Source organism: Callithrix jacchus, chromosome 4, assembly GCF_049354715.1.
Source record: "Callithrix jacchus isolate 240 chromosome 4, calJac240_pri, whole genome shotgun sequence".
In the NCBI taxonomy this organism is placed as follows: domain Eukaryota; kingdom Metazoa; phylum Chordata; class Mammalia; order Primates; family Cebidae; genus Callithrix; species Callithrix jacchus.
The window spans coordinates 58980493-58994262 of record NC_133505.1 but is presented as its reverse complement, the minus strand read 5'-3'; the positions used below and the strand labels follow the sequence as shown (position 1 = coordinate 58994262).

The window sequence follows — 13770 nt, the reverse complement described above, 5'->3', positions numbered from 1 at the left end:
GAGATAGCATTGTTAGGAAAACAAAGACTTCAGTCTATTGGAAAAGTGTATTTCTGTAGGTGGATTTAATATAAGATTTAATAACTTGAAGTTAGTAGGGAAAAGATGGATCATCAGTAGAAAGTGTTAAGCCAACAAGATGGCCACCTGGAAAAACAAACAAACAATAGAACTGGATCTATAGCATATGCTTAGCCATGAAACAAAGTCCAGAAGGATCATAAATTTAAACATAAAAAAATGAAACCACACAATAATTACAAGATGACATGGTATAATTTTATAATCTTGGAATTAAAAAGGCCTTTTACAGTGTTCCAATTAAAACTAAAAGCCATGAAATAAAATATGAGAAATATAATTATATTAGTATAAAAATGTTCTGCAAGCAAAGACCTCAATAAACGAAGGAAATAAACAAAAACCCGTAACAGCCAACTGACAAATAAAAGTATGTAATACAAAAGACACACTAATATATAATGTCAATTTTCCTAATATAGACTGAAAACTTACAAATCAATAAGGAAAGTATAAAAAATTACTCCATATATACAAAATAAGTAAGTAGACAGAAAAGCTCATAAAAGTCTGAGAATATTCTCACTCCCTTATAATAAAGGGGTTTTTTTAGTCAATCAAATTAGCAAAGACTTAAAAAATTGATAGTCTCCTGTTTAATTTAGAGTACAGGAAAGTACTATAATGTCAATGGTTCCTACCATCATTGCTGATAGGATTATGAATTTGCAGGCACTATTAAAGAGAATCTGCCAATAATTGATCAAAACTATAAATGAAAATATCGTTTGACCTTGCAACACTATTTCTAGACATTTATTGAAGATATGCACTTGCATATTTGTGGAAGTATTTATATAAGTTTGAGGTTCTTCATTGAAGCACTATTTGTAATAGCCAAAGCCTGAAAACAACTGAATGATATTTAGAAGTGGTTAAATAAATTGTAATGCATCATTCAATGAAATACCATGAGCATTTAAAAGAATAAACAACTTGTAAGCACTGTAAAAAAATGCATACTAATATAAACTGTAAAAAAAAATTAATTGCAAAATAGTGTCTACAGAATGTTATAATTTGTTTTAAAAATGGTTAAAAGAGATACATATATCTTTGGAAGGAAACAGATAAACTAATAACATTTGTTTTCTTCTGGTAGGGAAACTGAATAACTGCAGAACAGAGTGAAAAGGAAGTATTTTGCTGAATACTTTGCTGTAACTTTTGAATCCTAAACTATTTGTTTGTATTATTTGTTTAAACTTGTATTAATCAAAAAGTTAATTACTCTTTGCCTTGTTCTTGGAAAGGTTTTATTGCAAATAGAATGTGGGTAATTCCAAGTCTTCCACTGTTATTCAATAAAAGTTAGTCATCACTAGGAATAATTACAGCCTCCAATTTGATTAGAATACCTACAAATTTCAATAAATGTAAACAATGGGAGCCACAGCATATTCCTATAATCCAGACTTTGGGAGGCCTAGATAGAAGGGTCACTTGAATCTAGATTTCCAGGCTAGCCTGGGCAAAAAAGTGAGATCTCCATTTCTACAAAAAATTAAAACGTAGCCAGGCATGGTGGCACATGTCTGTGATCACAGCTATTCAGGAGGCTGAGGCAGGAAGACTCCTTGAGTCCAGGAGGTAGAGGCTGCAGTGAGTCATGTTCATGCCACTACACTCCAGTCTGGACAACAGAGCTCTTCAGACTCTGTCTCTAGGAACAAAACAACCAAAAGTGAAAAAAGCTTTCATTGATTCATTAAGTTTTGAAAGAGAGAATCATAGAAAAAAGAAAAGAAAAACACTAAGACTGCAGACATGCTTTTAAGTGAGCATCACTATATGCAAAAGTGAATAATGAGCTAGACCAAAGGTGGCAAGGGAAAAACTGAGGCAAATTGGTTTGAATATATTTGCCTTTATGTGGCACAGTCACTATGAATAGGAACAGGAGTTTATGGACACCCAAGCACATAGTCAGACATAACAATGTATGTGTAGTATTCTATTCCTGCTGCCTCTACATGCAAATACATTTCCCTTGTAGAAATGAATGAAGTCTTACAATGTAGCCCAGGGGAGTGATATTAGAAACTTTGCAAATGATTTTAAAAGAATATACTCCAAGATGGCATCTATTTATCCATAATATTATGTGATACTATTTTAGGTTCATTAAGACCAGTTATTGAATACTGATAAATGTAAGTTTTTAGATAATAGGTAACAATACATTTTATCTGATTACCAATTGCTGAAACAGAGTCCCCTAGATGGAAATTATTCTGTGCTTAGAATAAGATATTTATGGATGATGCAAAACCTCATAGTCTAAAAAAATGCAAAACTGTCCCCAAGAAGACACTATCAGTGCTGAAGTGTGTGTATGTAAAAGGGAACACCAGAGCTTTTCCAGGTGAAACTGTCTGAATAAAGTGAACATCAATTAGAGCTATTAACATAAGGCTTCAACAAACACTCTTTTCATATCAAATATGCTTTTAGAAGAAAGCTGAAAACCTTTCTCCCAAAGGTGGGACTAATGTGGGAATGTAATGTCTGGAGAAGGCCAGAGAAGGAGCAATTTGGGAAGTGATGGTTCACGAGTTCCTCGAGTTTCATATGCCTTTTAGTTTCATGTGTCAAAAAAAAAAAAAAAAAAACATTGTTGGGCTTTTCATATGTACAAAAAAACCTGCTCATTACTCTTGTTGTGTGAGAACAATGAAAAAATCAGCTTTGTTCTAAACTCTATGAGAAGAATGACTTACAATAATTATTCCCTAAACAACTGTTATCCCTAACACTTGGCAAAATGATTCTGGTGTTTCAAGCGTACAAGTCTCATGCAGTCAATGATACTTCTTTCCAAAAAATAATCACATCAAGAAAACTTCCTTGGTAGATCTCACCTATAGGACAGAGTTCATTGACAAGTTGGTTGTTTTTCCTTGTTTCCTGGGAATGCAGTCATTCAGGCTGAGGATTAAAGGCAGAAAGGAAATACCACCAAGTGGTAGGATTTCTTTCTACTGCCTTTTGGCAGTTTGGCTAGAGTGGAATAAAAAGGTTTTGTAGGGGAATCTTGTAACTAATAACTTACTGAATTGGCATCCTTTTAAAAGTACAATGGAGGCGGGGTGTGGTGACTCAAATCTGTAACCCCAGCCCTTTGGGAGGTCGAGGTGGGCAGATCACTTGAGGTCAGGAATTTGAGACCAGCCTGACCAACATGGAGAAACGCTGTCTCTACTAAAATACAAAATTAGCCAGGCATGGTGGTTCATGCCTGTAATCCCAGCTACTCAGGGGGCTGAGGCAGTAGAATAGCTTGAACCTGGGACGTGGAGGTTGTGGTGAGCCAAGACCTCACCATTTCGCTCCAACCTGGGCAACAAGAGTGACACTCTGTCTCAAAAAAGAAAAAAAAAGTTCAATGGATACTACTGATAATTATTTCAGAGGAGATTAAACCAAGGTTTAATGTCCCCCTAATTTTGAGAGATTAAATAGCAGCAGAAGGCTCATCAGGTTTTAAAAATCCTGTACAAGTGGACAAAGGTTGGGCACAAGAAAGTTCAAGAAACTTGTCCAGGATTCCTAGCCAGAAGGGAGGACAAATCTAATGAGAAAAACAGGCTCAAAGATCTTTCTTTCCCTGAGTTTTACTTTAGTTAAATTCAGAAGCAGCTCAGCAATGCAACTGTTCATAATATATGCCACAAAAACAAATCCAAAAGGGAAATATGCCATAGCGTTGCAAACCAGAAGATCTGGGTTCTCAACCTTCCTGCACCCGATTGTATAATCCTGTGCAGAACAGCTATTCTCACTTTGCTTTTAGTTTTCTCATTTGAGAATAATGATAACTGAAATTTATTGAGCAATGGTTTTATGCTGGGCACTGTGGTAAGTGCTTTGCAAACATTCTGATTTAATCCTTACAACCATCTTATGAGATGAGCATTGTTTTTTAATACTACCTTATAAATAAGGAGGCTTGTGCTCAGACAGATTAGGTGTCTTCCCTTATAGTAAGAAGTGAGTTCAGACATGTTTATTTGACTCTAGAAACCACATTGTTACCTACTATGCTCTAGTGCCTAGACTACTCACTCATCATTTTCCTACAGGACTAAAGTTTTATGATTTTGAGTAAATTTTACTATTAAGCCGCACTATTTTTTAGGAGGAAGGAAACTAGGAGACAGATACTAATTTTTATAAAGTGGCTTTATGAGGAGCCTATTGTGCAAATGCTTAATCTATGTAAATGTAGTTAATTCTAGAAGAAACACAGGGCAGAAGTTGTGGTAGATATGGATGCTAGACCATAAAGTTTTTATCTTTTCTTTACAGACTATAAAGTTGTTTCTGAGAAGACTCTGCTCAGCTAGAGGTTACATTTTCTAGCATATCCCGCTGACATCCTCACAAAAAGGTATGGCCATGTGACTAATTCTTACAGAACGTGAATAGTAGTAACTGGGTCATTTCTTTGCTAGAGTGAATAAGAAGCAGTATACTTTCACCATTATGCCTTTCCTCATCTGTGGGCTAAATGACTTAGGCGGAGTAAACTATGGACAGAAGAACTCTGGGTCCCTGGGTCTTTGAATGAGACACTGACAATAAGAAAGGCCCCTGATAATGAACATTCACATCAGACTGTGATGAGTGAGAAATTAGCTTCTATTATGTTAAGCCACAGAAATTTTGGGAACTGTTATACCAGCTGGCATTATCCTCATCATTATAGATATTATGGTCTTTATTTATTAATTAGGAAAATAGCTCAGTAACCAGTCCAAAGTCAGACCATACTTGAAGAATGATATTATTCTGAGGGTAAGAGGTGGAGAAATACCAGGTAAAGGGTTAATAGATTTTGCAAGTGGCACAAAACAACTAATTTACAGGACTTAAGATGTCCAGGACGGGGTCTGAGAGTACATATTTTGAAATGAAAGACAAGAGCAACAGTTACTAGGGATTTAAGCTGAGAAAGAGTAATGGAGATCATACACAATATTTGGAAGTGGTTCCGTTTCTTCTGCTGATATATATTTATATTCTCCATTGTCCCATACTGTTTAAATACACACACACACACACACACACACACACACACACACACAGAGAGAGAGAGAGAGAAAGAGAGAGAGAGAGAGAGAGAGAGAGAGAGAGAGAGAGAATTTAATCTCCTATCATAACAAATTTCAGCTCAAGGTATATATATTTAAGAACTTAAATAAGCTGTACTTTCAGAATCCTGAATGTTGCCTGAGAATGTTACACGAGCTTTTGCACATGTAGCAAAACCGTCCCAAGAAAGCAACCCACTCAGGCAGGCAGAATTTCCTTCTGGCAATATTCTGCAATGTCAGCCATCTTGGAAAATCATAGGTAAGAAGGGAGTGATAGGCAGGAATAACAAGATGATTGATTTCTTGTATTTATTTGAATAACGACCAGCTCTGAAAACATTCTTCCAAAGTAAAATATGGAGGAGGCATCCACAGAAGTTGCCGATTCAAAAGTAATAAACATATAACAAGAGTGTTAAAACTGGAATTGTAATATTGGTCAAATTCCTTGAATGTTTTCTAGAGAGAATAATTTCCACTCTAGAAGAGAATTATTTCTACTCTTTGAGCATAAAATTATTCCAATGTCTCTTCAAGAAATCAGTTAAGCAAATCTAAGCCACTGCATTTTTCAGAGACTGACATCTTTCCAATATTATAGATACCAGAATGGATAAGAGCAATGCAATTGACAAAGGAAAATGAAAAGAAGAGGTTTGTAATAAAGCAGGGTACAAGGAGTTATACCTAATTATTACCTATAGATTTAAACAATTAGGATGAAGACATATGGTTAAAAAAGAAGTTAAATGTGGTATTACTTTTGTGGGACTCAATTCAAATATTTCTGTCTCATTCAAAATTAAATGTATCTATGTAATGTAGACCTCCCAAAATCTCCACTCTAAATATCTGCCTTATTAAAATGTTCACTTTTCAAACAACTTTATCAGGTGGAAAACACTCAGTCAGTCTCCAGTTCTTCATCCCATTAGTTAGTGGATACAATAATATGTGTAACAGAAGAGTTGTGAATTATTGAAATATACTACAAACCTGCATCAAATAATCCTGTTTTATACATCCTTAAAATGATCTCTAAAAATAATGACTCTAATATGTGAATTTAAAAACAATGCTAGGAGCTATTCATAGAGTGACTTCATTTAAAAGGAATATAGAAAAACTGATACTAAAATAATTTTTTAAAAGTGAAAGCAGGTAAGCATGGAAACCTGGGGATATCATAATAAAACCTGTTATGTTGGTAACAAGTGTTGTTTTTGAAAAACAAATATTCATTTGCTAATCTGAATCCCCATCATAAGGCAGCTTATTGTTCATTGACTGGATCTTTTTTTTTTTTTTTTTTTTGAGACGGAGTCTTACTCTGTCACCAGGTTGGAGTGCAGTGGTGCAATCTCGGCTCACTGCAACCTCTGCCTGGGTTCAAGCGATTCTTCTGCCTCAGCCTCCCAAGTAGCTGGGGCCACATGCTCGTGCCACCACGCTTGGCTAATTTGTGTATTTTTTGAATGAATCTTTTACAATGATTACATCATCTCTGTGTGGAAAGCCTGCCACACACTATTCTTTTATCGGTGTTCTATAAAAATATCAACAGTGGCAAGGCTATATTTAAATCTTCCCCAGAAAGAGGCAGAGTCAAGCTCTGCAAAGTTGTAGAAGTTTAACCTTCATGAGATTTTTTTATAAGTCTGTTCTATGAGGAATAAAATCAATTAGATGTTGTTTCTCCTGTGCTCAGTATTGTACCAAAATGGGAGGATATGATTAAACCCCATTAATGTATTGGGTCATCAGGATATTTGAGAAACTACTCATCTGGTCATGGCTAAACTACTCTATAACAATTTCAAGCAACAGTTTTAAGAGATAGTTAAGAAAAGTTAAGTTACTAATTATTGGCAAGTAAAATGCACATATAGGTTAATGTAGAAAATCTATAAGATAAAGGAGAGATTTCAGTTTTAAAATGACGGAAAAAAATAGTTGTATTCTTTCCCACAAGACCATAGAAAGGTCATACAAGAAAGCCAATAGACTATTTTAGATACTAAATATCTAGTTTCAGAATTTTTGAAAAGTGTCTAAAAAGTTTCTGGCTCTTGCAAAAATATTCGATTGAGGGGAAAAACATTATTCAAAGATACAGTCAATTCCAGAACTTATAAACATGAAATGGTAAGCATGAATGAATGAATGGTGAAATTCATACAGAAGTAAAACTGTACAAATGGAACTAACATTAGACCCATGTTGGATTAAGTTGCCAGAATTGCTGATAAACATCAATGATTTCAATGTCCTAGGAGGTTTAATGACTCAGAGTTGAGTCACTATTATTCCTTATACACCTAATATTGTCAGCAGGGTTTCAGGGGCCATGACCTAGTTTAGAACATTGCATCTTGCTGGCTAGAAAGGAGTCATCAGCTATTACCACCAACCCAAATGAAATGTGGGGATAAAAATATAAAAGAGTCATCAACAATGAAGTCACTCTTCTTGTCAGCTTGGGGTTACAATGAAGCCTATTTTGGTTTAAATATAATGTCCTTGTTCGTCAAAGATTAGGTTCTCCTCATATCCAACGTAAATTGCAATTTTTGAAACTATAGGTCATGATTCATGCCTTGACAGTAAGTTGTGAAATAAATTTAGTGGGTTTACAATAAACATTAAAACAGAATACAAAATATGGCATAAAATAAAAATGTCAAAGAATATTGCACATAGTAATAAAATTTTAAAAAGTGTGTGTGTGTGTGTGTGTGTGTGTGTGTGTGTGTGTGTGTGTGAAAGTGGGCTTGAGGGTTTGAGGGTCATACTACCTTGGAAGTGAAGGGATGCAAAAGGTCCCTTTAACACTAAATCTCTTTTTTTTTTTTTTACAGTTTCATCAATGTACCTGGAATTCATTAGTAAAAGATTTATTTCTCTACATCATGATGATATTGGAGATTTCAAAAGCACACAATTAAGATAAGAGCTCCTCAAAAGAATAAAATCTTGTTTTGTTAACCAAGGCTGATAGCTATCTGTGAGCAGAGGACACAGCAATAGAACACAAGTTAGGCACTTTTGTGATAGGAGGGGTATGCTGAAAAAGTAGGATGACAAGACTCCAGAGATCATCCTAGGATTCCACATATTTTACTTGCACCCTTGCTGCTAGTACAGATTGATGATTTTCTTACAGAATATTCCAGTACTCTTGGCTACCATCAAAATCAACAAGAACTGTGATCATACATTTTGTGGCTCTTCATTTGTACTGACCAGTATAAGCTGTGTCTTTTTTAGGACTGACAGAGAGCATGGAGAAAAGTTTTTACTGGGATCTTTAATTTTCATACCAGCTAGAAATCTTATGAGAATTCATAAAGAATCATCCTGGGTAGTGAAAAGGAGTCCAAGGAACATTTAAATCAATGATATTTAAACCTTATTATATAGCAGAATCACTGGGGAAGTTTTAAAAACTTTAGATGCCTAAGCCATACCCCAAGATTGAGTTTTAGTTGATTTGGGGATGAGATCCAGAAACATCTTAAGAAACCTTTTCAGTTGACTTTACTGTGAAGTTGGGTCTGGGAACTACTCAAGTCCTATCATCCATATGAGTCTTGAATCCCTTCTGTTATCCTGAGCAATTGTTTTGTTATAATTTTAAACAACTATAACTATCATTTTACCCGCATTTTTATTTAAAATGAGCAGCAATCTGTCTCCCTTTGGAAATAACCCATTTATCTTTTTTTTTCTACTTTGTTCTTTCCCAATGTGGGTGATTGACAGGTTAAAGCCATCTACCATATGCCAGCCTTTAGTACCAGCACACACAGGCAAACACAGCTCAAGATCTAGAACATAGTAATAGTAACACAGTAAATGTCAGTTGTCAATAATATTATTGTTGTGGTTGTTATTATCATGACTACTATCAGGGAACACAGCAAAGATGGCTATCGAGAGCAAAATCACCAAAGCCATTCTGCCAAGACAAATGTCAAGAACACACTACTTCTCAATGTTATACAGTAAATGCTACATATTGACAATATGAAAAAATTATAGATGTTTGGTGTTGTCTTTCACTCACTAATTCCTACAGTAACGTATAGACAAATAATGATTGCAAGAAGTATCACAGTTGTGTTGAAGGTGAGGCTTGGCAAAAGGCCCCGGCCATTTATATTTAAAACAATAGCATTCTCTGTGGTGGAAAAACTTCCCTTTGACATTCAAAAGTTTCCCCACAATGTTAAAAAGAAGCTTTCAATAATACTTCTCCTTAAAAGAAGATTGAATAAGAATATGTAAAGTTTAGACCTTAAGAAGATAAAAAGTAAGCTGGGAAAAAAGAAAACAACTTCTGGGGAATATATTTATTTCTACTTCTCTTTCTATACTACTGGTTAATCTAAACCTCTCTCCGACTGAGTTGAGCTTTTCCACCCATATAGCCATGAAACTACAGCATGTCTTAAGAGAGGTCTACTAGGATTAATACAATATGTCTTCAGTCTCAGTATCATGCCTACACTACTGTGAACTCTTCATAAAAGGTGTTTCTCCTATAGGTCATGTTGTACTGAATTATAATGAGTTAAGTTAGATTTACTTACACTCTAAAATAAACAATAATACAAATGACAAGAGCCTTGCCAATTTCATGTTGCTGTCATTTAGAGGATATTTGGAGAAGTATCCAAACCTTCCATTGTATTCTTTTCTAATACTACCAAGATTAGTAAATTAAGTATTTTATGAATTATCTAAATCTTATTTTAAGTCTAATTTAATCATCATTGTCAAGATAATTTAGGAAATTTACCTTAACTGTTAAATGTCTTGCTTAATGGTACAGACAAAAATAAAACACCATAATCTAAGAAACCTGAGTTTCAAAGAATTGTCAACCTTCCAGCGTTATTTTGCCAAACTGAAAAGTCATACCTTCGACCAAAGAAGTGAGGAGAGTGACATTAGCTGCTTTCCGTCTTCCTGCTGGCAAGTTTAAGCCAAGCCTATCCAATTTCTCTCTCAGGCAGCGGCCCCCATTCTTCGATTTTGCTCTGTATAAAAGCAAACAAAAACTAGGTTTTGAAATTTCACATTTTGATGAAAATTATGAGATGACTTGACCCACACGGGGAATACAATATCAGATGGAAGAAATCAGGACTAAGGGTATGGTGTTAGTAAACAGACATTCTGTGCCAGAAAACAGCTTTGTCTTACCTTCTCAAAATGCCTCCCAAGAGTGAAGCATTGAGGCACTCAGGTGGTGAGAGGCGCCTCTTTACCTCAGCAATGGTCACCTTGTATTTGGAAGTAGAGCTGAGAAGGGACAGACGGCCAGGGACAGAGCAAAATAAGTCTGTAGGGTTGACCACACAGGTACCACCTTGGAGGGAAAAAAGTATATAACGTATTAGTGACAGTGAAAGAAGCTAAGTGCATGAGAGGCAGTAAACATCAAGAGATTATTTTGGGTTTGGGAATATATGCTAACAGTTGTACCTATATATAACCCAGATCATTTCAGATAGTTGTTCTAAATGTTCTTTCAAATACTACTCAAGGGTGTGTCTTTCCAATATTTGAGAAAATGTCTGTGAGTGTACAATTGTAATTTTAGGAAACATTGGCATCCTATGGAGTGCAGATTGACCTACCAGTGTTAATTTTGGCAGCATCCACACTAAGAAACACTTCAATTAATTAAAAACCTGAATTCCAATAGTTAACTGCACAAAGTCAAGGTATTACTTATACATGGTTGTGTGTTTGTGAACACACAGAGATGCACAATGTACACAATGGATGAAAATGTTTTATCCACAATTACTGTCCTTTCCAAAGTGTTTGAAAACTGCCATCTTTTTCTCATCCATCTATCAAGTAAAGGCACCACAGTCACTCAATCCCAGGCACTGCTGAAAACCAGTTACTCATTGCCAGAAATTTCCAACCCATACAGGTGATAATACCTCTATTATATGCCAGCCCTCAATATCAGCACACAAAGGCAAACATAGCACCAGGCATAGAACATAGTAATAGTAATACTTACTAAATGTTTCCTGATAGTAATATTCTTGTAATTGTCATTGTCATTATTACTATTAGGGAGCAAAACAAATTGTCAGTAGCAAAATCACTAAGGCAACATTGCCATGTTGGAGTTCCTGGAACAGAAGCTTTCTGTCTCCAAGCTCCAGAAAGACCCTTGAGCTTCAGTCTCCTCCAGGAACAGTTTATATTTTCTATCCTCAGGCAGTCAACAATTGTTGAAGCAGACTTGAGGATCCAATGGTGATCATGTCTGAGAAGAGTTTCCCACTGTCCAACTCCCCCCTACTGTAAAACTTTGGAGCCAATGTCCACCCTGCTAGCATGCTGATTATTTAATTCCAGGATTCAAAACTGCCTCATGCATTGAGCGATATGAAGACAGAATTTTTAAGGGTCAGAGGCAAATTCAAAGTTGGATTTTTTGATCATGCATTTTATTTCTTCAGTTAGGGGAAATCTTATGACCCATTTCCAGAAAAGGGTCAAGTTCTATGAGAAAAAAAGACGCTTAAAAAAGTAGGTAGGAGAAGAAAAATGGGCAGAAGAGTGTTGTCCAAAATATTTTGACTTTTTAACTTGTTAGAAGTGCAAAATCTCAGGCCCAACTCCAAACTTTCTGAGTCAGAATCTGCATTTTAACGAGATCCCTAGATGATTCACGTGCTCATTAAAGTTTGAGAAGCACTGAACTAGGACTTACCACTTTCCTCCCAGGCATCTCCTACCCTCCTTTACTAACTAGCACATATAGAATGTTACATTGATGGTAGAGACTCTGGCATTCAGATTTTGTTATGTTTTCTGGGGTGGGTTGCAAAGGACCCTGGTAGGACATTTAAAAAGGCAAAAAGATCCCAAACTTGAGGAGACAGAAAAGGTAATCTTGTCTTAAAATGTTTCTACCCCTGAATCTTTTGGAATTCTTCCTGTCTTTCGAACACCCATGTTTCCCCTGAGAGTGCTGGAGACCAGGATACTTCTCCCTCAGCATTCTAAAGCTGAATGCTTGCAACTCCTTCTCCAAACAACAACAAACAGAAACCAGGAGAGTAAACAGTGGGAACATCAGGATAGCCAACCATCTTCAGGCTAGAGTTTGGGTCCTGTGCACTCTGCCAAAACCTCCATGCCAGCGCGTGAAAACCTGTTCTCACTTAGAAATTGGAGAGTTCATAATCTCAATTGTCAAACTAAAATCCATTCTTGCCATCAAAGTTGTAGCCAATACAATGGCAAACCATGTAAACACCTGCTTTAGGAGCTACAAACAAATTCTCCTGTACTTCCCCTCTTCATATTCTTAGTAAGTTTAAAGCCCAAATCCAATAATGATAATAAAAATGTTCTCCCAGATTCCTGGGGGACCTAAGACTACCATTTCACTTTTCTTTTTTTTTTTAATGGTTTCACTCTGTACTTACAGATGCAAAATACATTTCAAAAATAAATTCTTAAATGATTTCTTAAAATTTGAGATGAACAGGAAAGCAAGGTAGGTATTAATGAATCTGTGTTTTAGAGTCATACTGTGAGAATTATGATCCTGATTATTTTAGGAATTAGATAGGTCTAAAGCAAATATAGTAAACAGACAGAAATCAATGTCTGTATGCAAAATTTGCATAGTACTCTTCTAAAAATGGGCCTCTACTCACAGTCACTATGAATCATAAGCAAATTTATATCCTCACAGAAACTCTCCTCTCTTGCACACTTGTCAGTATACAAATGAGGACAGGGAATCTCACCCAGTTGCCAGTTAGCTTCAAGTTTATGGTGAGTCAGAGAATAGAGCATTTGAGAATATGTATGAATTATTTTTTTGGATACTAAGGGTAGGGAATAACACGATTTCCTGTCTTTACAAATCTTCAGTGGATTAGAAACCTAATTTAGGGAGATGTAGATGATTATCACTTTTTAAAAGAAGTTGTTAGATCAGACTCTCCCCAACTGGAAGTCTTTGGCAAAGTGAACCCCATGTGCTGAAAGCCAGCTGCTTCCAGGGAAGCCACTGAGTCTGCCACCTACCCACATGCTAATTCCCTGGGTCCAGAGTCTCCCTCTCCTACATCTAGGTTGGGCTTCTGGCTTATGCTCAAGTAGGCATTTATTAGGTAAGTTACACAAGCTGCACATTAAGAGTATTCTTTATGCACACATAAATTGCCTGAAGGATTTATTTTGTATTCAGGATTAGCCATCAACTCTAGAGTCTTTTATTTTTTATGTCACAGCATCTTTAAAGGGAATTTCTGTTGCTTTGATACTTGGCATTGCTGCAGCCTTGGGGAACTCTCTAGTCCTGGCTAAAGATTTGGCAACTTGTAGAGTTTACAGCAACATGGGGAACCTAATATCTTTCTTCTCAGTGATTTATTCTTGAGGAAAGTGGAAAAAAGTAATAGGTCAATATCACCAGGGTTTTGTCTTTAGATTGAAGGTACTGAGGGAGTGAGACTTCTTTAAGGGAATCCAGACTATGGATGGCAATGATGAGATCTCAAAGAAGAATGTTACAAAACATTGGCCCACACCAAGCCATTTA

General features: G+C 35.9%; 1 protein-coding gene across 1 annotated transcript in view; it reads right to left on the bottom strand.

The window, feature by feature from the left end:
* The window catches only part of TFAP2D (transcription factor AP-2 delta), a 57859-nt gene that overhangs the window by 33432 nt on the left and 10657 nt on the right, over window positions 1–13770 (bottom strand). Inside the window, exons 3-4 of the mRNA XM_035295872.2 lie at window positions 10386–10551; window positions 10101–10219 (exon numbers count right to left, since the gene is read on the bottom strand). Of these exons, the coding sequence (XP_035151763.1) occupies window positions 10101–10219; window positions 10386–10551 (285 nt within the window). The remainder of the gene's footprint in view (window positions 1–10100; window positions 10220–10385; window positions 10552–13770) is intronic.